Below are 26,227 nucleotides of genomic sequence, written 5' to 3'. Positions count from 1 at the left end.
CCAGGCTGGAGTGCAGTGGTGCAATTATGGCTCACTGCAGCCTTGACCTCCAGGGCTCAAATAATCCTCTCACCTCAGCCTCCCCAGTAACTTGAACTACAGGGGTGTACCACCACACCTGGCTAATTTTTGTATATTTTGTAGAGACAGGGTTTCACCATGTTGCCCAGGCTGGTCTCAAACTCCTGGGCTCAAGCAATCCGCCTGCCTCAGCCTCCCAAAGCACTGAGCGTGAACCACCGTGCCTGGCACAAGTATTAATCTTAAAGAAATGTATGCTCTGCAATATATATATTTATTGAGGGTGGAGGGATAAAAGCTTATACTTAAAACTGCTTGCCTGATAAGCCATGATTCTATTAGCATGATAGTAATGTGACTATTTCTACTGAAGCCAGTTTGTACTTTTTAGGTGCCCACAACTTCTTTAGCCCCCATTCTATCAGTTCTTTGCAGAAGGGAACCTGACTACTGAAGCCTGGGATAGAATTCTTTATTTGCTTTTTAAATTTTACTCTAAATAGAATTTACTGTTTACAACAGGCAATTCCCTGACAGCTTTCTTCTGGGAAGACATGAAAATACAGTAAGAGCTAACACTTGACACGTGCCATGCACTATTCTAATAGTTTTACATACAGTCACTCATTTCATCTTCACTACAACCCTTGAAGGAGACACTTATTATCCTCATGGGTCAGGTAATGAAACTGAGGTCTGGAGAAGCTCAAAGTCGGGCAGGTACAAGTGGAAAAGGCAAGACCTAGGTATATGGCTCCAGTCCAGTTCTCAATGACTCAGCCAGGGATGGTCCAACAATAAAGAATTTTTAGTTACAGATCACCTTCACATTATTGCTTAATTTGAACCAAGTAGCCATATTGAGAGCTGTCTTAAATCACTCACCTCAATTTTACAGGTGAGAAAACCAAGATTCGGAGAGGCAATCCCACATAACTGGCCACCGGAGACATCAGATTTTTTTTTTTTTGAGACAGGGTCTCACTCTGTCACAAAGGCTGGAGTGCAATGGCATGATTATGGCTCACTGCAGCCTCAACTTCTGGGGCTCAACAGATACTCCCCCCTCAGTCTCCCTAGTAGCTGGGACTACAGGCACCGCACCACCACACCCAGCTAATTTTTCTATTTTTTGTAGAGATGGGGCTTCACAGTGTTGCCCATGCTGGTCTCGACCTCCTGGGATCAAGTGATCCTCCTGCCTCAGCCTTAGAAAGTACTAGGACTACAGATGCACACCACCATGCCCAGCTAATTCTTCAGTTTTTGTAGAGACAGGGTCCTACTATAATACCCAGGCTGGTCTCAGACTCTGGGGTTCAAGGGATCCTCCCGTCTCAGCCTCCCAAAATACTGGGATTACATGCATGAGCCACCACACCTGGCCAGGGATGCCAGGATTTAAATTGAATATGCCTATATTCTAGTTAGTGTTCCTGCCTCATAAACCTGAAGCTCAGGCTGTGAACACCAAACTTGCTCTGAGATATGCGGAGGCTCAGTCTCCTCAGCTGATTGGCCTGGCAGAGACAGAGTTCACAAGGTCTACAGATCATAAGAATACAAACTGCTGACCATGCCACTTCCCATATGGATGTGAAATGGCCGGGCCTGTCCCAGGTATATTGTAGGGAGAAGGGAAGGTTCAAATCTACCCAGGCCCATTCGCCTGTTTTGAGTTTCCCACTAGGGGAGGAGGCGATGCAGGTATCGATGGAGAGACTAACTCTGGTACTCGTCTTACTTGTGAATAGGGTCATCTTTGATGTCCCCTGCCCTCCACCTCCTGGTTCCATGCAGGTGGGTGGGTAAGCTGCAGGCCCAGCCACCTTGCTCTTCACCTCCTTCATTTCTGTTCTTTCCTGGTAGGGAAATAGGCAGACCTAGGGCCACCTCAGGAGTCCCTGTCAGCCTTCTCTTGCTATTTTGCCTGTTCTGAGACCAGAGCAGGGTGTGTAGTTCAGCCAGTGCCTGCTCTCAGACCTGATCATCTTGCTGCCTTAACTATCTATCACACAGTAGGTCAACAGGGTAATAGGCCAAGATGGTTTGGGCTTATGGTAGAGGAGATTTCTTAGGTCTTGAGCTGCAAATGGCTCTATCTGAGTACTATGCTGATGAACTGTACTGCCACCACAAAGCTAGCTACTATAAAGTGACATTTTGCTCTCATCTGGCTATACGTTCTTTTCATTGTGCCTACCCAGCATCTACCCGCAGGACTTGGAAGGGAATATACCCTTCCAAAGTTTTGCTGATTGAATGAGCGGATTCCTACTCCAGTTTAAACCAGCCTTCAAGAAAATTCTATCTGGACTTTCTATCCAATATGGTAGCCACTAGCCACGTGCGGTTAGTCCAAATTGAGATGTACCATCAGTGTAAAATCCAGACTGATTTTCAAAGACTTAGTATAAAAAAAATGTAAAATATCTTGCTAATAACTTTGTACATTAAGTTAAAATGCTAATATTTTCAATATATTGCATTAAATAAAACATAAAAAACCTCCTGTTTCGTTTTACCTTTTTTAATGAGTGTACTAGAAAACTTAAGTTACATATATGATTCACATTATATTTCTATTGAATAGCACTGGTATAGATCAATATACAATCCATTAGCTATACTGCAACTCTAAAAAGAAATTCCTAAGATCCCAGTAGTGTTTTACAGTAGCACCAAACAAGCAGCAGGGGTGACTCCTAGCAAATTTCTTAACCAAGCTGGGTCTAGGTTTCCATGTGTATAAGAGATGACTGATACAAATATTTGTCCCACTGGGATTTGTATGAAGATCAGATCAAATGCCTGAGCAAAGTTTCTGGAAAATGCAATGTGCAACAGCTGTCTGCTGTCTGATGGGCTCCCTTGGAGAAAATTTCACACCACAGTTCATTCACTCCTTTCCCCTTAACCACCTTTCTTAATCTAACATCCCCATGCTACAGGAGAGTGCCAGTCTGAGTAGAAGCACATATCTGGACAGCCAGAGATATGCTGCCCAGCAGGATTCCTGGGGAAGAGGGACTTGGTCAAGCAGGAGGAACCAGTGACTTTCTCCACACACTGATCAGAACAACCTGTCCATCCGTGAAATGCTCCCTTTGTGACTTACATTGTACGGCATAGGACGCTAGAACCACTGCTGAGTTAAGAGGGCAGGTTAACCTGTCAGGAGAAAAACATATTAGCAAAGTCACAAGAACCAACAACAGCCTGAAACATTCACAGATCATGCGTAGTAACACATGTCTTTCTTTGCTTTGATCAACCATTACAAAACAACATGAATTGCAACAAAAGCAACTTTATGATGCACATAAACAGTAAAGGCAAATGTAATACACTAAAATTTTTTAAAAATAAAACCTTTTCATATTTAAAATAATATCCATCACAAATACCATGAAACTAAAGGACTAATGATGGCCAGTGTTTTGGCTGGTCAAGAAGGGTCAGGCTCTTATCTCTAAGAGGGGAAAAAAAAGTAAAAAAATTGTACTCTGAGATCAATGGGCAGCCTTCGAATCTTTCTAGTAAAGACCTGAGACTCATCATAGGGCTCTCTAACTAAATTCCTGAGTTCTAATGACCCTTTGGTTCTTGATTACCCTTTTTCTAAAATAGTAACATCCTCTTAGGAGGGACAAGTAGAAAGGTATTTTCAATTTTAAAACCTGCAATTCCTTCATTAAATTAACTAATTACGATGACTTAGGATTCCTTTATCTATTTGCCCTCCTGAAGATCTACAGAGTTCAGTGATCTGTCTCTCAGTCTTCGTGCCATTCACTAGTAATCATGGACTTGGGTTGGCCTTGTTCTCCTTTCCTCTTAAACTCACTGCTTTCCCAGGTGCCCTGTTTCTGCCAATGACTCCACCTCTGTCTTAGGCACATTTTGAATCCTCTGATTGCTCCCTTTTCTTTTCTGCATTCAACTGCAGACTCCACGGCCTGCCCAGGAGCTCACCAGCAGACCTGGAGCAGGGGTCACTGCTGGGCAGAACAGGTTAGGGGAGGGCAGGAAGAAGGGCTTGAAGGGTGGGGAGGTCTCTGATAAACGGAGGAATCCTTAACAGCAACACTGGGAGCCACTGGGACTTTAAAAATTCTTCCCAGCAACCCAGTGGGAAGTGGGGAACACAGTTTCTATGGCAGCCCGTGAAGTACCCAAGATGTGAACCACTCCGCCTTTCTGACAATGCGGCCCTCCAGGGGTTCCGCTTCCTGTCCACTGCACTGTGTGCTGGTTCTGCAGCTGCATATGAGGTCGACTTTCCCTATCTGAGGGGCCCCCATTGTTCCTCAAGTGATGCTGTGTTCCTGCTGGGACTTGCAAATAATCTCCCCAAGGTTACAGATGAGGTCCAGGGATCTCACCTCTGTTTGTTCATCTGGAAATCTAGAGAGCTCGTGGGGAGGATAGGCAGAAACAGGATGAGTATCAGCTATTTGCTCTCCTAACAAGATGGGGTTTGATTAAATCTACACCAGTGTCCTTGCTGGAGAAAGAGGAGGTGAATGGGATTTGGGGAACAACTTAGAAAAGAGGCTGAGGAGGTTCCCTCTAGATGGAAGAAGCAATCCTATGAAGAAACCAGAAAGAAAAACATTCCAAAAACTGTTCCAAATACACACTAGGGAACACCAGAAGCCTCTGTTCTGCTCTCAACTTGGCCGCATGTTCCTAAACACATCCCTTTCTTTCACCTTGGGCTTCAGGGTCTTCACCTGCTGAGTGAAGGGCTTGGATGAGATCAACCATCTTGGAAAGAAGGAGATGACACCTTGAGTGCCGGCTACCATGGACGGCTCAAACAAGTCAGGACAATTTGACACCTAGGAAAAGTGCTCCATATGTTCCACTGGGCCTGTCAAAAGACCCACAGTTACAAATACACAAATCCACATCTGAGAAGCGTTTGGTAGCAGAGACCCTCTCCTCAGAGAGGTGGTGAGGACTTGACAAGGGCCACAGATCTAAGCCAGGATGTGGCCTTAACAGATTTGCCCTGATTCACATGGAAATAACAAGGGGCATTTTGTTTGGAGAAGAAAAACTGAAGACAACCCATTATTTGGAGAATTAGACTAAAAGTTCCTGAGGAGGCAAGGCCCTGGCCTTATTTGACCAGTGTAGTTCGGTGCCTGTCTCATAAAAAGGTGACTGCAAACTATCTGTGGAAAAGACTAAGTGTGCAGAAGAGAAGGAAAGAATGGGTTTCTGCAGCTGCTAAGGACAGCCTGGACCCAGGAGAGGAGTCGGTAATTTCAACCTTGAGTTACCCTAAAATGTAAAAATGCTGCCTCATGAAAGGGTGAGCTCCCCCTCACTGGGGGTGATCAAGCAGAAGCCTGAAGACCTGTAGATTGTGCTGGGGAAGTGACTCATTCCTACCTTGAATGGCAGGATGAGCTAAGTGATGAGAATTCTATAATTCTATGAGTGCTCAATAGTCAATAGCTCTGGAAATCCTTTCCTCAAGGTGTCTCTTGCTTCTAACTATCCACCTCCTCTCTCCACAAACTTCACTGCCATGCCCCCAGGTCTCTGGCCTGGATGCTACAATAGCTTCCTTGAAGGCTGTCCATTCCCTTCCATCCAGACTGAACCGCCCCTGGCCTCTGCCAGTCTTCCCTTGTGCACAATGATACTATCTTTGTGGATATGGCTCTTGCCACATCCTTCCTGCTTAAAAACCTTCAACAGTTCTCTTCTGCCTGCTAGATGTAAGATGCCCGCCTACGTAGGACACGAACAACCCTCTCTATTCTCCTGTAAGCTCTCAGCATGTGGTTTCCAAGTGGGACTGTCGGGGGTGGGGTGTCTTCTCACTGCCCAGGGAAATCCACCTCCTCACTTCTCTACCCAACCCAATTCTGGCTCATCCTAGCAATCTATAAAGACTTTTCTAGCTCACACCAGCAGGAGCTCCTCAAGTCTTATGACAACTGTTGTCTCTACTGCCCATATTGGTTCTAATTGTTTCCTAATTGCTTCATGGGATACTGTCTCATTTCCCCAGTGAGACTCCAGCTCCCTCATGGTACAGCACGCTGGTAACCTCTGAAGACCCTCCTCTCCAGGGCTAAACTCACAGGGGTTGGGGGTGCGGTGAAGAGACTGGGAATAAGCTGTGCTCTTCCCACCAGTTTACCTGCTGCAGTTTCTTCCCTAAGTCAAGAAAAGGAGGTAGCTCAGGGACCATTGGCTTGGAATTTCCTCTCCCTTCTAGCTACTGAGATGGTCTTGGTAACACAAGAAGCACTGAATCACAGGCAAATGAGCAAAAAGCCTCCCAGAGAGAAAATGAGTCATCCATGGGTACTAAGGGGCTCAAAAGTGGACCCAAATTAGGCCTGATCTGCCTTCCTGAATGAAGCCCATTGTACATTCTGGGTCCCCTCCTCCCTTTAAAATTTCTCAGGTCTTTACCAGAAAGATAGCTGCATCCTTTGTAATAAAACCGAAATAACATGAAACAAAGTTATCAATCCTTAGCCTCTCTCAGCCAAGACTGAGGTATAATAAAAACAGATGTCCAAAGCCTAATGCTGTACAGGATGCTTTCCACATCCACTCTGTTTAGATTTGATATTGTTACCAGAAATAAACACTCATTAGATTAAAACCAGGAATTTTGCTAGTCTAACAGGAAAAGAAAAATGTAAAATTCTCATTACCTTCCTTCGCAAATATCCATCTTCAGTTGTAAGAAATACAAGTGCCTATGAAACAATTGTTTTCATTAATTCATACTCAAACTGAAATAAGCAAAAAAAAAAAAAAAAAGAAAGTTTGATGAGTCAAAGACAAGAGCTGTACATGTGAAAGATACATAAAAATACGGTTTTGGTCCAAGGTATCAGGTGCTACCTTACGCTCTGCAAAGCTGCCCTGTCATTACTGATGGCTCATGTTGATGCCCTACGTCTTGACTGGTGGGGGCAATTTTCTGCCAGCACAGGCTGTCCTATGAAGAGCTGAGCAGGGATGAATGGGGTGGAAACAGCCCACCAAAGATGGGCTGGTACTGTGGGTTCCGCTGTCAGTGAGCGCCCCTGCCCTTGAGGACCAGAACCCACAGGGGCTCTGCACAAGCGGCGCCCACACACTGGCAGGGCCACTGTTCTGAACACTGTGCCGGGATCCATCCACCCAAGCTCCATCTGCATGAAGTTGCTAAAAGGAGGGGAGTCTGTGAAGACACCTTCTTGGCTGGGGTACAAACCCCCAGGTGAGCATTCTGTGTCCCAGGAACTGTGGGTGCATGAGCAAAAGCATAAACATCAGTAAACTAGAAGTTTCCAGGACCTCCAAGCTGAATTCTGCACTCATCTCTGGGCAACCAGCAAATGTAACTTCCAAACTCCAGACCTGTTTTGTGGGCAAGTCGTGGCAGGCCCCTCGGCCTGTGACTTTGCTCCTCTGCCTGGGGAGCGGGGAAAGGAGGCCTTCGGCAGCATTGCGCAGGTCAGGAAGCGCCCTGGGGAGACTTCTATTTAGGGATGCGGCATACATGTGACACTTGGCCACTAGCTCCCATGCTTTTTTAAACCCAGATTCAAACGGGATAGACATTACAGTGTCTGGCCAAGATGACAAAAGGGAAACCTCTTGAAATCTAATATAGACAGGGCAGAAGTGCACAGGGGCAGGAGAGAAATAATTTTCACAATTGAAACAAATCAGTTTCATTATTCCTTCAAATTTATAAAGGCCAAGGAACTGGCTTTTTGAGATGGGAATGCTTCAAACAGTATTACAACCTCCTATTTGCACAGTTCCGGGCTTTGTACATGGTACTACTTTGTAACTTTCCCTCTTATCTCAGCCTCATAACTCTGTAAGGTAGGTACCACTATCTCCATTTTTACAGATGACAAAATCGGAGCTCAGATAGGATATGTGAGGTCAATTGTGTCTTATTTTAACCTGGATGATCGTGTTATAAAAAAACTCACTATGCTACAAATTTCTTATATGTTTAATGGCTAAAAAGCTTAGGATCCATGTCGTAACTCTAATATTATTACTTTGATTATAATTAACTACCCACAATGTATTGAACACCTGGCCTTGAGAGACAGTATAACATACATTTGCTGATTCACACCTATTTGGTATTGGAATCTCCATCTTTTCCACCTAGGAGAACATCATCAGTTCTTTCTAGTTTGTTTCTATGTTTATCCAAGCTGACATTCAACCAGAATTAAGTGTTCTCTCCTCCTACAATGCTACTGAGAGAAAAAAGAGAAAGGAGAGTTATAGATAATCCAATGGTGAACCCGGGCTTTCATTGACAAGCTCAGCTAATCAGTATGTCTTCCTAGGGATATAAATGAGAAGATAAATGTGGAGATCACCACTCACCAAATGCTGCCTTGTCATATATTGAGCAAAGTTTCTGAGTCAACCCCATGGCATCATACACAAAGAAACTAGAATAGTGGAACCCAACCCGAGCTTGGGAGACTTCCTAGGAATCTTGAAGGAGCCTAGTTTTGAGATTGCCAGTATATAAAATTCTGCAAAGAATGATCTAAATTTATCAGAAACAGCAGTTGTGGAGGCTCACAATGAAGAATATATTTATTTAACAATTAGAATACAGGATAGTTCTTTAGAAGAGATGCCTGGGATGCCTAACTTCAGAAATGTAATGACCTCTCTTGTGGGTACCCCACCTGTGACCTCAACTTCAGAAAAATGTAATGACCTCTCTGCCTAGATCCTTAACAAACAAACAAAAACTAACAGATACCACCTCTATACATCTTCTTTGACTCTTGAGAGCTAAAATTTCCTTCAGAGGGAATTTCCTTCAACAGGAACTACAAAGCTGGGGTAAGATAACTATGTTCCAGGAATATAGGTAAAATCTTTTAAGTTTTTTTATTTTTCATCTTTTAATTTTTTTTAAAGCATGTGAATTAATGGTAGAAGCCTGGTCCAAGATAAGATGATCTGGCAGCTGGTCGTGGTGGTATGCGCCTATAATCCCAGCTACTCAGGAGGCTGAGGGAGGATCCTTTGAGTCCCGGAGTTTGAGGCCAGTCTGGGCAACATAGCAAGACCCTGTTTCAAAATATATATATATATATCTGGCAGTCCTGGTGGCCCACCAGCTCTATAAGAGTTATGGGGGTGGCTCCCACCATGGCTCCTGTTGCAGTAAGATAAATCTGGTGCCCAAATCCCAGAAGGTCATAGTTACATTCTACTCCACAATGGGATACCACCCTTCTTAAGATGGAAGGTGGGGGTGGGGTGTCAGTTGTCAACCAGTGAATTTTAGAAGAGATAGACACACACTGTTTATTACTCATTCTGTGCTAAAATCTGCCTCCCTGTAGCCTCCACCCACTGGCCACAATTCTATGCCCCTGCACATCTAGTTCCCCTTTTCCCATGACTACTCTTCGGACACCTGAAGGCAGCCTTCATTTGTGCCCAAGGCTTCTCTCCATCATGAATGCCCTACATTTCCACAGATGTCCCTCAAATGACAGGAAGGCTCAGCAGGAAGATTTTGTCAGCTCCCAGAGAAGTGGGCTTCTCTTCCACAGCGTATGGAAGTGGATGGCCAATGGCCAGGATGGGCCCTGGAGACAAACTCCTGGGTTGCACTGGCCGTAGGAAACCTCTCCCTCAAGTTTGGCCACTGGAGGGCTCTAATGTGCCCAGTGGATGCCACAAACCTGGGGCTCTAGTGTTATGGGGAGGCAGGAGGCAGGTGACATTCACTAGTTTAGGCAGTGCCGTCCAGACTTGGGGTTGGAACCTCCCAGTTGGTCGTACAATCAATTTAATGGGTCACAGTTGGCATGTTTTTAAAAAAAGGAAGTAAGGCCGGGCACAGAGGCTCATGCCTGTAATCCCAGCACTTTGGGAGGCCGAAGCGGGCGGATCACGAGGTCAAGAGATCGAGACCATCCTGGCCAACATGGTGAAACCCCACCTCTCCTAAAAATACAAAAATTAGCTGGGCTTGATGGCACGTACCTGTAGTCCTAGCTACCAGGAGGCTGAGGCAGGAGAATCGCTTGAACCCGGGAGGCAGAGGTTACAGTGAGCTGAGAGCGCGCCACTGCACTCCAGCCTGGGTGACAGAGCGAGCTCCGTCTCAAAAAAAAAAAAAAGGAAATAAAACAGAATAAAAAACTTCAGAGTACTTGGTACTTACTATAGTTTTATAGAACGTTTGCTTCAGTAATTTATATATGTGTACTGTATTCTGAAACAAAATATATTTTTACTTTGGAGTTGTGATTTTTAAAAAACCCACTGGTTAGAACCACACACACGTACACATGTACATACATATATAATCACACACATTATATATAATATATATAAAAGACACATATACATGTAAACACACACATATTATGTTGTTTTTAAGACATCCCTTCAACAGAGCCTTTTTTTTTTTTCTGCAACAGGGTCTCAGTCGATCACTTAGGCTGGAGTACATGGCTTGATCATGGCTCACTGCAGCCTTGAACTTCTGGGCTCAAGTGATCCTCCTAGTTAGCCTCCTGAGATGCTGACACATGCACCACCACACCTGACTACTTTTTTAGATTTTTATTTTTGTAGAGGCAGGGTCTTGCTATGTGGCCCAGGCTGGTTCCAAACTCCTGGCCTCAAGTGACCCTCCCGCCTTGGGTTCCTGAAGTGCTGGGAAGCTCACAAGTATGAGCCACCATGCCTGGCCCAGAGTGTGTTATGTAGTACTGGCCTGAGGAAACCTTGGTAGGGTCATTTCAAACACATTCTTATAGATTTCATCACCAGCTCTGTGTCCGTCAGCTTATGAAGTAACCTGCTGGGCTGAGTGTTTCTATCCTATCCCCAGTTTACCAGCATAAAGAGCTGGTATGGGGAAAACTCAGAGGACAGGGCATGCTTCTGTGTGGTCACTGGATGTGTCATACCAGACACCTTGGACATTGGCTTAAAAAGTAATAAAAAATACAGTCAAATTCCCAATGTCTGCTATAGTAGAGGGAGGAGGTGCACAAAGAAGGCAAAATACAGTAACAGATTAATATTTGGCCTTTCAACATATTACAAGTTAAAATGTGATGTAATTACTGCTAAAAAAAATTAACAAGACAACACTCTGTGTCTGAGTTAATGCTGCCTCCTTGATTATGTCTTTTGGCCACGATGAATGTAGAACAGGATTCAATACTAAGCATCTATTGCTTTTTTTCTATAGCTTCCTACCCTAAGAAAAATAAATGGATCAATAATAAAAGGGCTTAACGTTGCCACAGGGGAGGGAAAGTTTGTTTGTGCAGTCTGTGTTAAAACAGCAACAATTTTCTTGTGCTACGCTCTCCTACTCCATTCCAATTACTCTGTCCCTCACACCTAGAAAAACCCAAGTACCAGCCCAGGGTTGGGAGAGACTCCAAGCCCTGAGGGGTAAACAACTCCTATCACAGCCCTCTTTCCCTTATCTGGTTCACATATTTCCTGTACTTGGTGATTCACTGAGAAGACAAGCTGAATCCAGCCTGCTCTCCTTTCTAACTCTTGCAAACTGGGGATCTGATAGAAAATTCTTATAACAAAGCTGGCCTGGTGACTCATGCCTATAATCCCAGCACCTTGGGAGGCTGAGGCAGGCACATCACTTGAGGTCAGGAGTTTTGAGACCAGCCTGGCCGACATGGTGAAACCCCATCTCCGTTAAAAAAAAAAAAAAAAAATTAGCCAGGCATGGTGGTACCTGCCTGTAATCCTAGCTACTCGGGAGGCTGAGGTGGGAGGATCGCTTGAATCTGGGAGGCGGAGGTTGCAGTGAGCCAAGCTCGCACCTCTGCGCTCCAGCCAGGGTGAAGAGAGAGACTCCGTCTCAAAACAAAAAAAAAAGAAAGAAAATTCTTATGACAAGAGATGTCTTGTTATCTTCAAGAGCCTTGACTTTAGCTCTTCAGAGACATCATGCTATTTGACCTGTGGATGACTATTTTACAAATTTGTCTTCTACATTCTGCCTACATTGGTAGAAAATGACTTTTTGTCCTTTGAGCACAGTGTGTTCAGCAGGCAGGAGAGGCCAGGGAGGTGGAAGGAGGTGGGAGAGGTATGAGGTGGCAGATGGGAGTATGCTGGGAATGGCACCAAATCAGGAGATAAGAGAAGCAGGCCCAAGACTGAAAACTCATTAGCTGATTAAAATGTCAGTATGTGCACCCCAGATTTTTACTTGGATCATCATTCTTGGTGTAGTTACACCCAAATGAAGTTATTTGGCCATAGTAATAAAATGAAGAGTACATTTTTAGTGGTTACTCATTTTTATACACTAAACAGAAAACTTTAAAAAAATGTTGTTACCTGGTTTGTTCTTGCTGCAGTGTGTTGGGATCAGGTATAAAAAATCTTACTCGAAAATGCAGGGTACAGGGGAAACCTCCTACAACATTTTTCAAAAACAAATTAAATTTTCCCTTTGACAAAGTCAATGTATGTAAGTTGCTTCTCTTCCATAAGTGATGCATTTTTTCACTCAACCATAGCTTTTTCCATTATAAAAGGGCTAATTTCAAACATGGAGTACATAAGTTAGTTGTTTCAGAAATCTCCAAGTCTTCAAAAAGTAAAACATTTATGCAACATCAGCACAGAGTGAGTTATCATCTACTTCCTAGCACACGTTTATCTTAGGGCTGTGTTTAAACATTGCACTCCGTCATCTGTATTAGGAATTTTCAAAGTCCTTAAATCGGCATTATTATGCAAAATTTACAAAGAAATAATAGCCTGCGTTTGTGTAGCCATTTATAAGTTTCAAGCATTTTCATGTACATTCCTGCATTTCAACACCACCATGACTATGAGTGGGCTAGGCTGCTACTGGTAGCCCCATTTTACAGATAAGCCAATTAGAGGTGACTTGCCTTAGGTCACACAGCTGGTGACAAAACCAGAATTAGAGTAATGAGATCTTTGATTCTGCTATATCACATTTCAAAATCATTTTTAAACTAGAAAATATCTCATGCTTTTAATGCAAAGTATATTAAGTTAGTATACTAGTAAATCACACAATGAACATATTCAAATACGGCTTTATGCATCAACATCTAGAGTCAATTTGCTTGTGTGGATAAAATTAGTCCATTTCTTCTCATAGAGACGGCAACAGGAGAAGATCAGATTGTGCTGCTAAGATCCCGAGATCTTCTTCATGTCAATTTCACCATCATTGCTCAGTAAATATTCGCCAGCCCTATCTAGGCACTGAGCACTTTCTTGCTCTCTGCAACTCAAGTCCTTCTCACTAGCCTGCTAGATCTCCTCCTCTACCTGAGATCATCCTGAGCTCTACCCTCCCTGCTCTTTAGTGCTTTCTTTCTTCATCTGTAGCGTGTGTTCAAAGAATCCCTAACGGGGGTGTGCCCCTGAGTACACCTGTCCACATGTCTAGGTACCAGCGGATGGCGCTGTGACAATCTGCACATCAGGGGAGAACAATGTCCTCCTGCTGCCTTGGGATGCTTGTTCACCTCCCCTCCCCCTCTTCTAAAACTTTTCATCTCTGCGCTGCAGGCATAGCCTCTTTTTCTTTCTGGCTGTCCCCTATCGTGTGCTTACTACTATCATAGAATGTCGAACCCTCTGGGCTGCCTGCACACTTGGCTGTGGGCTCCTTGAGGGGAGAGTCCAAATTTGATCTGGACTGGATTCCCAGGGCTTAGCCCAGCACCTTGCCACAGTCTGAGCTCAGGATACGTTCACCGAAAGCAGGAGTTAATGAGAGAATGAATGACAACACCTATTCATGCCTTGTGTGGACTCATTCCTGGGGACTTGGATGAGGCAGGTATTTGTCTGCAAGTGGCCCTGAGGCTCCCACAGGTACTTCTGAACGCAGAGGACGCAGCTCATGGGAGGGAAGAACTTTGAGAATCGGGCTCCCTGTGGGGGCAGCAGTGAGACGGAAGCGAAGGCCACTGTGTCTACGCCTTCCTGCCTGGGTGCTGAGGCAGGTGTGCGTGTGTGTGTTGGGGGGCATCCTGTGTATGCGCACCTGCGTGCGCAAATCCACTTGCCCTTCTCCACTCCGCCATGCACTGGCCACTTTTTGTGTGTGTTGGGCACCTTGGGGATGCAGAGAGAAATATAACAAGGGTCCTAACCTCAAGGAACTTGCAGTTCTGAGAGGGAACTAAAGGCAACTAACACAGATGAGGACAAGAGCATTCAGAACCCCAACACGGGTGATGGTAAATCTAAGAGAATGTCGAGGGAGCCACCCACAGTTTCTAGGAGAGGAAATGAGATCTGAGCAGCCTTGAAAAAAGGCAGGATTTCGACAGAGGGAAGTGGGAGGGAAAAGCATTCCCAGCAGATGGAACAGACTGAGGGGAGGCACTGGGAGGCCCTGCAGATCAGCCAGGTTTGTCTGGGGCATGAGTGGCATAAAGGGGAACAATGCTGGCAATGTTGGAACATCAGGCTGAGAGCAGATCAGGGCAGAGGGTGGACTATGGTGGGCCTGACTGGCCACCGAACTGGGAGTTAACTGCAGCACTGGGATTCACTCCTGAGAGATAAGCGGTAGTTTGAAAGACTTAATCTTTTATATTGGTGACATTACCTACTTATGGTTCGGTTTTCCGTGAACGCAACTATGCTGTTGGAAAGTATGAGGTGTTTGTGTTTGTCTATCTCTCTGTCTCTCTTTTCCACCCTGGCTCTCACATCGGGCTAAGAAAGGCCATCCTCCTTCCTTTTCCTTCCTTGTATATAGGAATGTGGGTTCCCTCGCTCTGAGCTGCCTACTCTCACCCTTCCCCTTCTTTCCCATAGCTGGGGAAGATCCTAGAGGGCTGATCTGGAAGCATCTCTGCTGACTCAGAAGTCAGACAGGGAGAAGTCGGCTCACTCATGACTCCTGGACACCCGGAACTACAGGTACCAGATGTCACAGGCACTGACGATTGGAGGGGAGAAACAGGCTGTGATACACTAACACCTAATGTTCCACTGAAATGAAAAGATCACACCAACCTTTTAACTGCTTCCTGATGGGTTTGCTTGCTTCCAGCCATCTCTGTTGGACAAGAAAACATAAAATATAAAAGCAAACCGTGAAGGAGTTCAGCACATTTTTTTAAAATGGCACTTACAGGAGAGTCCACGGAGTCGTCATCATGCTGTAAACCAAAATATTCCTTTTCAGTCACACCCAGGTGGTTGTACACCATATCCAGAAGAACCTGGCCAGTGTCTTGTTTCTAGAACAAAAGAAATTATCAAGTGGGAAAAGTCTTAAATTAATTGGTGGTAAAAACATCTTTACTGTAGGCAAAAAAGAGTTAAAATATTCAGAAAAGCTATGCACACACACTTCCCACCACAAGAAAAGCTTTAATAAATTTTAAGAAGCCACACAGCACATATGGGAAGTAGGGCTAAGAAAAATGACATCAACACAAGACAATATGAGTTTAATTTAATTGTCTAAGATTTCTTCCTTCCCCCTTAGCTGCAATTCCCAAGTGATAATGTCTAAATCAGAAAACTCAGCTCTCATAATCACAGTGAACTCCCTGTGGCCTCCGGTGGATTATCCACAATGAAATGCTAACCCCAGGGCGGTTTCTGTTGGCTCTTCAGGACACACCTGTGGCTCCCACTCCTGGAGAAGCCACCGAAGTGTATGTCCAGGAAAGGAAAGCTCTCACCTAACAGCCTAAAGGAAGACAGCTAAAAATACTCAAATGCCATTCAAAATACCCTCAGAGTGATGTGGCCTGTGCCACCCTGTGGGATTATCTGCCTCCCTGCTTCCCCTTCCCATCATCTGAAGTGAGAAGCTGAGGGGCACGTTCAACCACACGCCTCTTCAGATCAGGACTCCATTGCCTTCCCCGCTCCATGTTTATGGGGCAGGCACGGTGTGGGAATGGGGACACGGCCATAAGAAGCTCCCTTTTCCTGCCCCAGCCATGGAGGCAGTGGCTGTAACAGAGTGTCAAAGGCCGTCGAGGGCTGTGAAACAGTCGAGGCACAGTGGACACCCAAGGGGACCACACAAATGGTCATCTCGACTGGGGCCGTAGAGGAAGCAACCCCCTGATCTGGCTTTGGGAGGAGGACAGGGCCAAGCATCCCCCCTCCCCTCCAGGCGCACGAGCTAAAAACAGGCCTTTGGATCAGATGGCTCGGCACAAAGGCCCAGGGATGGCAAACAGCATGGAGTGTTTGGAAAACTGCAAATTCTACTTTAACAGGCAGACTTTGCAGGAATCCTTTGAACCAAACCATTTAACTAAAGGACAATATGAGTCAGAAATAGACTGTGTATAGAACAGGCAAAGGTAGCTCCTTTTTTTGAGTGCCTGAGAGCAAATAATGTACTTGAAAATAGGTCACAGTGACCAGCATTGGGAGAATTAGATAACTGTCAGGCCCCTCCTGCAGAGACTTCTTAGGGGCAGCCTCAGATTATTCGGTCTGAAATGTGGGAACATGAAACACGCCCATTTCCTGAACATGCCCCCTTTCCTGCCCAACAGCGCTTGTACCTCCTGCTCCTTCTACCCAGGGCACCATCCATCAGAAGAGAATCACAATAGGTGGGGAAAGAATGACCCAGACCACACATTGCAAATTACCAGATGTCAAAAAGCTAGCTGCTCCCCTTGTTGGAATTATTTATATATGATTTTATATTACATTTAATATATATTATTAACTACAATTTACTGAACATCTACAAGGAGCCAGACATTATGCCAATGTGCTTTTTATATATGATCTCTAATCTTTGCAGCAACTTTGCAAAGTGTAGTAGTCATCACCATCTCCCTTGCCAACGAGCAGAGGCACCGAGAGGCTCCGTGCCTTGCACCATCAGCTGAAGGACAGTCTGACTGCCTGACTCAGGTCTGTTTGTTCCTACTGCATCTCCTCCTCTGAAGTGCGTAATTCACATATACAGGTATCTATTCTGCATAATTCACCCAGTTCTCAAGAGAAATTGAAATGTAATAACAAAAAACACATTTATAATAAGAAAAGGCCTCCTGGCCTGGCCCCTGCCCGCAAGAGGTCATCTTCGCTGCACCAGGTCACCACCAGGGCTCGCTCCCTGGGCTGAGAGAAGAACCACTGATATCCAAGTCAGCTTCCCTGACATCTGCTCCTGGTCACAAGGTGGGGTGGGCTAAAGAGTCTGAATGAGACTGTGCAAACAATTCCTACACATAGAAAGACACAAAGTGAGGGATATTCCAAGTTGCAACCAGGCCCTCCAACTTCTCAAGTTCCATGGGACTCAGCTTTGAACCAGGCTGCTGGAAGCTTGGGGTGGCAGCCACGTGATAAGAACAATGACGTTCATAACTAAGAATTTCTGGGTGCTCACTGTTTGCCAGGCTCTAAGACTTTTTTATTTTTTTAGAGACAGGGTCTTGCTCCATTGCCCCTGCTGGAGTGCAGTGGTACAATTAGCTCACTGTAACCTCAGACTCCTGGGCTCAAGGGATCCCCCTGCTTTGGCCTCTCAAAGTGCTGAGAATACAGGCATTAACCACTGCACCCAGCCTGTTGTAAGGCTTGATATGATGCTCACTCGGGGTAGGTGCTTGCTTTCTCCCCTTTTCACAGAGCTGATCACTCCTCCTCCTGCTGGGATTCTCAGACATTCGCTCTTGGCCTCCTCCCACCTCCCTGGCTGGTCCTTCTCAGACTCCTTTAGTGCCTGCTCCTCACCTCTCCTACCCTTAAGCACCGTTCGCAGCTTCCATCTACTTGCTTCTCTGGGGATCTCCTCCAGTTTCAAGCTTGAAATCCCATCTCTATCCTGGTGACATCCACATCTGTATCCCCAGCCTGGACCCATCCCCTAACCTCCTGACTCTTCTATCTCGTACCATCCCTACACTGCTACATAGATGAATAACAGGCCTCTCCCCCACAATATGCCCACAGCAGAACTGATTACTTCTACCCTGAGACCTGTTCTTCCCACAGTCTTCCCCATCTCAATAAACTGCAACTCTATTTTGCTGCATTGCTCAGGCCAAAAATCTGGGATTCACCTTGAGGCCTCCTGTTCTTTCGCATTCCAAATCCCATCTATCAGCAAACCCTATTGACTCCACCTTCAAAGTACTTCTGGGCTCAGTTTCCTCTTAGCCAGCCCCACACAGCCACCATGTCCAATGGTCATCATCTCCGCCCTGGACTGCCACACCAGTCTTTCAGCCCCTTCCCTCCTATTGTCAACTGTGGACAGAGCCCCAGTGCTTCCCTCCTATTGTCAACTGTGGACAGAGCCCCAGTGCTTTCCACCTCGTGTAGGAAAAAAAGCCAGCACCCTCAGAATGATCTACAAGGCTCCATGCGATCCCCCACCCCTTACCCCTGTTATCTCTCTGCCCTTATCTTCTGCTACCCTCCCCCCTTGCTCATTCCACTCCAGACTCCACTGTGTTCTGCAACCAAAGGAAGTGGGCTCCAGCCTCAGGGCCTTTGCACTGCTATTCCTTCTCCCTGGGATGTGCTCCCTCCAGATGAACACATGGTTCTTTCATCTCATCAGTGGGGACGTCTCTGGTTACGTCTATACAATGGTAACCTCACCTTGCCCTGGCACTCTCTCCCTCTTGTTCTACTTTATTTTTCTGCAAAGCCCGACTCAGCACGTATTTTTTTATGGCCCATCTACCCCACTGGGATGTTAGCTTCAAAAAGGCAGGGATTTTGTTCTGTTTTGTGCACTGTTGCCATTTTTTGTACCCAGAACAAAGCTTAGCCCATAGTAAGTGCTCAGTAAACATATGCTGAATGAATACATGAGTTATATACTAACAAACATTCATGTTTTCGTCAGGAAGAGGATAAATGGTTAAAGAACAGCTCCAAGACAGACAAACACACATTTTAACAAAGAAGCCAGACACATACTAAACTATTAGTGTACAGCATCTGGAAGAGACATTTGTGACCTTCATTGAGCTTGTATAATCACAAAATTCTATGAAAGATTATGTTGAAAGGAAATCAGATACAAGACAAGGTTCTGTAGAACCAAACTAGTTGCCTTTTAAGGGAAATATTTACAACCTTGCCAACAGACCCCTAAATCAGTGGTTCTCTAACTGCACGGCACATTGAGACAACTCGGGGAGCAATTACAATACAGATTCTCAGGCCCCACCCCACAGAGAGCAAGTTTCAAAACACCCAGGCAGGACAAGGGATTGACATCTTTATCACACATCGTAGGAGCTTCTGACACACTTTAAGAAATGTTTACCAAAGCTGAGCAATCTAAAGTGGGGACTATGAACTACTAAAGACTGCTTCCATTTTAATTAAGATAAAATACAAAATTTAAGCCAGGCATGGTAGCTCATGCTTTACAATTCCAGCACTTCAGGAAGCTGAAGTGGGAATTTGAGACCAGCCTGGACAAGTTAGTGAGACCTTGTTTCTACGAAAAAATAAAAAAATTAGATGGGTGTAGTGGTGTGTGCCTGTAGTCCCAGCTGCTTGGGAGGCTGAAGTGGGAGGATTGCTTAAGCCCAGGAGGTTGAGGCTGCAGTGAGCTGGGATTACACCACTGCACTCCAGCCTGGGTGACAGAGAAAGACCTTGTTTCAGGAAAAAAAAAAAAAAAAAATTAGTTCTTCAGGTATATTTCAAATGTCCAATTGCCACATGCGGCTGGGGGGCTCCCCTATGGGTTAGTGCAGACACAGAATATTTCCAGAATCGCAGAATATTCTTTTGGACAGTCCTCCTGAGAGGATGTTTTCCTCCAAAGTGGCTTCTGAAGAAACAGGTCACAGGTATATGTTGTAGCCCCTCTAATTAGACTTTGGAGACACCTAACTAGACAACTGAATTTCCTTGCTGGAGTTTTCACTTGTTACAACAATGTTTCCCACCTACAAAAAAATGATGCCCTGACACTGGGGAATAGCTGGAGGCCTGGGTGCTCGTGGAAGAGTGGGGCAGAAGGCTGGGAAACATCCATCTCTACTGCCCATTCCCACTCTCTGCCAGGCGAAGGGCCCAAACTTCCATGACTTTGGTCGTCCACCTGAGTCTTCTGCACTGACAGGGAGACGTCTGCAGCCAAGGCACTGGGCCACCGCCCCACCCCTGCTGAAAAGGAGATACAGCACCCACCGTGCTGAAACTCCACGCAAACTGCCTTCTCCTCCTGCCTGCATCAAGGTCCATGATCACCTGGGATTGGCAGTGGGCAAACTTGTATGGGGTGTGCGGAAGACCCAGGGATCAGTTTTTGTCACGCTTTGCATTCTTGTGGCCTTTTATTGTTCCCTCAATTGTTCTCTCATCCCGTCTTCTCTTCTGATGTCTTTCCTTGCACACTGAACTTTACAGGTTGGGGCAGATCCTAGCAGCCAGTTCAGGGTTGGGACTGATCCTGTTAGGACTGGCCAGAGGATGGAAGAGGTCACGGGCCCGGTGGTGACTGGGGTGGGTGGGCACCATAGGCAGCCATGGTCCCAGTATCTTCCTGCAGCTGGCCTGGGAGACTGGAGACCTCGTTTCTAGTGCTGGCTCTGCCACGGGCTTTAAGTGGGATGAGCCAGGACCTCCCCAAGCCCTGCCATCTGTGAGGCTGATTGTTTCACAACCCACTCACTCACACATTTAACGAGCACATGCTGTGTGCCCAGCCTTGTGCCAGGCACAGGGGAAACAACACCCTTTCTATTCTTTCCTGTTTTCAAGGAGCTCAGTTTCATGGGCAACATATACCCTAATCACTACTTGAAAAAATGCAACCTGACGTGGGCTCTAATGAAGCATATATAGGGCGCCATGATGCCTCCAGATGTTGGTGCTTCCGTGGAGTCCTCATCCACTTCCCGAACCAGTCTCCTTCAGAAAGTGGATGAGGACTTCCCAGAAGCACCAACGTCTGAGCGTCAAACAGTTCACATCACACAGAAAGGCGGGGGGAAGACCCTCAGGGCAGAGGTGAAATGGGGGCAACATTTTTAAGTATTTCCAGTGCAATCTCAACATACAAGATCTGAGATCTCAAGCTTTCATTTTAAAATATTTTTTTCTTCATTTTGTGAGCCAAGAGATGAAAACTATTTGTTAGGAGCATTAATTCAGGAAAAGTAAAAAAAAAAAGTAGAGAACTTACAGTAACTTTAAAGGTCTGTACCACGCCATCTAAAAAGTGGATGCTGCAGATGACTTCTGATCGAGTTTTCTCTTTGGGTAACTCCGAGGTGCGTATATTATTAATTCTTCCACCCAACGCACGTAACCGGGAGGTCATAACTATCGCTGAATAACCTGTAACATAAAATATACCTGTTAGTGCTTTAAAATGTGAATCGTCAGTTACTTGTGAGTGCAGATACCTGTCAGATCCCATCCTCTCGATACTGTCTGAGGGACTCACAGATAATGAGAACTACATAGCAGATCATGTTTCCAATTGAGTTTTGACTTCTAAGATGCTCTAAGCAATATGTATTGCTAAATTGTACGTTCACAGAATTACGTGGCTTATTTGCATGTCTTATTAACTCCCTGGTCTGAGTCTTCTAATTTATATTTCCCAGGCTTTTAAATTTTTATTTATGTTTCACAATTTTATGTATTTGTGTTCTACCTCTAAGGTTTTACAGAACTAAACATGGTATAAATATGATTTCAAACGTGAAAAGACTCATTGATAAACTGATATTAAAATTAAGGACCTCTGTTCATTGAGAGACACCATTTAGGGCAGCAAAAAGGCAACCGATAGAGTGGGAGGAGATACTCGCAATATATACATCTGCCAAGAATATATGAAGTGCTCCTGCTAACCTAGTGAGAGGAAGTAACAGAAAACCCCTTAGAAAACAGGGAGAAAACAAAAACAGGTACTCAACCACATTAGCTGTCAAAGAAATGCAAATTAAACCCACAAAGCAATAGTACCACACACCCACCAGAGAACCCCTATGATTCAAGACTGGCAAAACCACGGAGGGTGTGGAGCAACCAGAACTCTCACATGCTGCTGGTGAAAGCATAACTCAGCGCAACCACTGTACGATGGAAAACTGCTGAATAGTATCTACTAAAGCTCAACATATGCATTTATTGTGATAGAACAATTTCAGTCATGGGCACATTCCCAGCAGAAAAATGTATATTCACTCACTAAAAGACATGTACCAGCATCTTGTGGGAGCTAAACTTTGAGAACATATGGACACAAAGAAGGGAGCAATAGCTACCAGGGCCTACATGAGGGTGAAGTGTGGGAGGAGGGTGAGGATTGCAAAACTACCTTTCGGGTACTATGCTTATGACGCATTTGACAAAATAATCTGTACACCAAATCTCCAAGACACTCAATTTACCTATATAACAAACCTGCACATGTACTCAGAACTTGTAAGCTAAAAAAAATTTTTTTTAAAGTCACGACAATTCAAAGATTTGGACCAAAATATGTATCTAATAAAATCATAATTTATAACAACAACAAAAAAGAATCTTCACAATAATCCTAAACTGGAAAAGACCCCATTTATCAAATGTGGAACGGATAAACTGTGGTACAGTCATACCATATACTACTATACAGCAAAAGAAAGAAATGAACTACCATTACATGCAAAACGTGAATCAATTGCTTTAACGTTGAGCAAAAGATATGAGACACAACAGATTATCTGCTGCATGATTCCATTTATGTAAAGTTTACAAACAGGCAAAACTAATCAATGCTGATAGAAGAAAGGATAATGGTTACCTTTGTGTGTAGTGAGGGGAAGGGGGAGATGCATTTTCTGAGATGCTTTTAACATTCTATTTCGTGATGTGGGTGCTAATGACACTGGTGTACTCACTTTGTGACAATTTACCAAGCTCTACATTTATGATTTGTGTACTTTTCCATATGTATGTTTTAATAACAAGTTTACTTTTTTGAAAAAGAGAGTATAATATTTATGAAGAGAGAATTAGAGGGCATTCAAAATCTGACCATGATATTAGGGAACAGTAAGGAAACTGGTTTAACTGGTGATTTCAATGGTGGAGAGGTAGGCAAAAAGACTGGAAAGGTGTGCAACTGAGGACATGACTATATCACGTAGGTGGGAGGATCTAGGCTTCTACAAAGAATACATGAAGCAGCCGGGCACGGTGGTTCACGCCTGTAATCCCAGCACTTTGGGAGGCTGAAGCGGGCGGGTCACCTGAGGTCAGGAGTTCGAGAGCAGCTGGCCAACATGATGAAACCTCATCTGTACCAAACATACAAAACTAGCCAGGCATGGTGGCATGCGCCTCTAAACCCAGCACTTTGGGAGGCTGAAGCAGACGGATCACCTGAGATCAGGAGTTCGAGACCAGCCTGGCCAACATGGTGAAATTTCATCTCTACAAAACATACAAAATTAGCTGGGCATGGTGGCATGCGCCAGTAATCCCAGCTACTCCAGAGGCTGAGGCAGGAGAATCACTTGAACCCAGGAGGCGGAGGCTGCAGTGAGCTGAGATCTCGCCATTGCACTCCCTGGGCAAAAAGAACAAAACTCTGTCTCAAAAAAAAAAAAAAAAAAAGAATACGTGAAGTAATTCTACAAATCAAATTGGCTCAGGGAATGGTGAAGATATAACTCTGACAGTGTTGGGTGGAAGAGCAAATAAAGATGAAGGGCCTGAGAGTAAGTTAACTTTTTTTTATTAATTCTCCACAAACTTTCTCTGATGAGCTGGGCCTCTGCATATGCTATTCCTTCTGCTTGCAAAGCTCTTTCTGCTCCTCTTCATCTGATTAACTCCAGTTCATCGTCAGTGCTCAGCACAAGCATCACTTCCTCTGGGAAGCCTTCCCTGGTCTCCCTAACCAGTCACAGATTTGTGTGACAGAGTTCACTCACTAGTGCTTACCCTCATTTCACACTTAGAACTCATGATGTGTATTTAATATCTGCTTCTCCCACTAGATGTGAAGCCCCACAAGGCTAGGTCTGCTTTTGCTCATTGTACCTCCAAACCTAGGTCTGGTAGAGTTAGTAAATGTCCGAATGAATGGCAGGAAGAATGAAATAGAAAATGAAGCTAAAATTTATAGTCTATATAACAGACTATATAGCAGTACTGCAGTACAACAATACCATAGAGCAATACAACAGGATAGACAAATTTGACAGAGAAAAATGGGGGAGGGTCTAAGTAGAATGTAGCTAGCTACGGTAGTGTGCACCTGTAGTCCCAGCTACTCTGGAGGCCAAGGTGGGAGGGCTGTTTGAGCCCAGGAATTAGAGCCCAGCCTGGGCAACACAGCAAGACTCTATCTCTTAAAAAATGAAAGCAAGCAAGAAAAGAAAGAAGGAATGCACAGGGGAGGGGAGACAGATGTCCCATAGACCAGTGCTTCTCACACTGCAGTGTGCATACAGAGTGCTTGGGGATCTTGTTAAAATGCAGACTCTGATTCAAGTAGGTCTTGATAGGACCCAAGAGTCTGCATCTTGTCTCCCAGGTGATGACCAAGCTGCTGCTGCCAGGGTCCATTCTGGCAGACGCAAGTCACGGGTAATTGGAAAAGTAGCGCCTACTGTCAGGGCACGGCTAGAGAAAAGATTTGGGAGTCAGTAGCAAGGAGTAGTGAGTGACTCAGCTCTTAGACGGATGTGGCCAAAGCAGATTGGAGGACTAAGAAGCAAGCTTCAGGGAATGACAGGGAGCACCGGTTAGGTGTAGAAAGAGAAACCGCAATGATGAAAGCTGTGCAGAAAGTACATCCAGGAAGAGAAGCACTTGGTCTCGTATTATTATATTTAAGGAGCTCCAAGCAAACCTCCCTTCTTCCTTAGGTAAGGATAGAGAGTCTGAAATACTAATAAAAAAAAAAACTTCCTGGGACCAGCAGTGCAAAGGAACTTATTCAGTCGCTTATAAAATTCCACCCACCCCACCACCTCCGCCTTGCCCTTTCCAATGAAAATGTCATCAGAAGCAGGGATGCATTTTCTGAGTAATACAAAAAGTTATCAAAAGACAACAAATGTGTTCCATAATGCTTTAACCACATTGACTTTAAAATGTCAATTTTATTTTTTAGTTCTTGTCTAAGAATCTCAGGTGGGTTACATTTTTTTTTCAAAAGACACAATAGAACCATTTCAAGTTGGTTTTAGTGGGAGGTGCACATCAGAATCACCTGAGGAGCTTTTAAAACCTGCCTGTCCCCGCACCCCCAGTGGTGATTCAGCATCCTCAGGTGTGGCGCAGGATCACATTCCCTTTGGGAGCCCTCAAAGTAACAGCCAGGAAGAGGAGGACTAAAGGAGTGGGTTTCCAGGGAACCTCAGGGTGTGTTTTGGATGGATGGTCTTAGAATACAGGCTCTGCGGAATCTAAGCCATGCACTATGTGGATGAATGCACTGTGTGTGATAAGAGGTGGGCAGTTGTTCTGTGGAACAGCTAAAGCAGAGATAGTCACACAATGACCCCAGGCAGAAAAAAACTAAGATTTGAAACAGGTGCCTCCAAATGAAAGTCACATGGGCTGATGCTCCAATGGTGGACACTGATTTCCAGACTTCACCTGAGCAGCTCCTGCTCGTGCTGGCGTGGGTGCCGCTGGGACTTATTCATTTCACCGTGGTTAGCAATGATGCTGTCCAGCACAGTCACACAGCCAGCTGACAAAATAAAGCCCACCAGCAACCCAGGAGAGACAGACTTCCCTTTCTCACACCCATCTCTGATTGTTACATAAAGGGCTTGAAACCTAATGACAATGTCATAAATAGGTATTTTATGAAAGCTGCAGAAATCTTCCTACAATGGTTCCTAAAGCAAACCTTGGTAAGAATGAGCCTGATGTTGAATAACCCAATAATTGAGCCATGTGGTATTTTCAGATTGTCTTGAAATTACATCTTAAACAATCTGGTCAGGACAATGGATGCTGACTAACTGCCCTGTTTCCTGTACTACAGCAATTGGGGAACTCAGGGTTTCTATGGCTTCCTTTATAAGCCTCTTAATTCTAAACAAAGCCACAACCCAATCAGGAACATGCTGGCCTCTCTGACCACAAATGATTACAGCTGCTGCTGATGCATTTTATAATATGGAAGCCAAGCCTGTTCTTTGCATGAGTTTAAAAATCCATTATAGCTTTAGAATGTTTTAAACAATAGCAAACG

The 26,227-nt window shown here is 44.8% G+C and overlaps 1 protein-coding gene across 6 annotated transcripts in view; it reads right to left on the bottom strand.

The window, feature by feature from the left end:
• PTPN3 (protein tyrosine phosphatase non-receptor type 3) overlaps positions 1-26,227 on the bottom strand; it is a 120,210-nt gene that overhangs the window by 63,932 nt on the left and 30,051 nt on the right. For 3 of the 6 annotated variants that reach the window (XM_520179.8, XM_003951487.6, XM_054658374.2), the window contains exons 2-7: positions 21,197-21,351; positions 15,183-15,290; positions 15,064-15,106; positions 12,385-12,463; positions 6,711-6,755; positions 3,140-3,192 (exon numbers count right to left, since the gene is read on the bottom strand). In XM_520179.8, the coding sequence (XP_520179.2) occupies positions 3,140-3,192; positions 6,711-6,755; positions 12,385-12,463; positions 15,064-15,106; positions 15,183-15,290; positions 21,197-21,334 (466 nt within the window). In that variant the 5' untranslated portion in view covers positions 21,335-21,351. Of the gene's footprint in view, positions 1-3,139; positions 3,193-6,710; positions 6,792-12,384; positions 12,464-15,063; positions 15,107-15,182; positions 15,291-21,196; positions 21,352-26,227 lie in introns of those variants that run through there. The other 3 variants (XM_054658375.2, XM_054658378.2, XM_009457075.5) reach the window with 2 other exon arrangements.

This window comes from Pan troglodytes, chromosome 11 (assembly GCF_028858775.2).
Source record: "Pan troglodytes isolate AG18354 chromosome 11, NHGRI_mPanTro3-v2.0_pri, whole genome shotgun sequence".
Taxonomy (NCBI): Eukaryota; Metazoa; Chordata; class Mammalia; order Primates; family Hominidae; genus Pan; species Pan troglodytes.
Note: the sequence above shows the minus strand (reverse complement) of the source record. Positions and strands in the feature narration are given on the sequence as shown.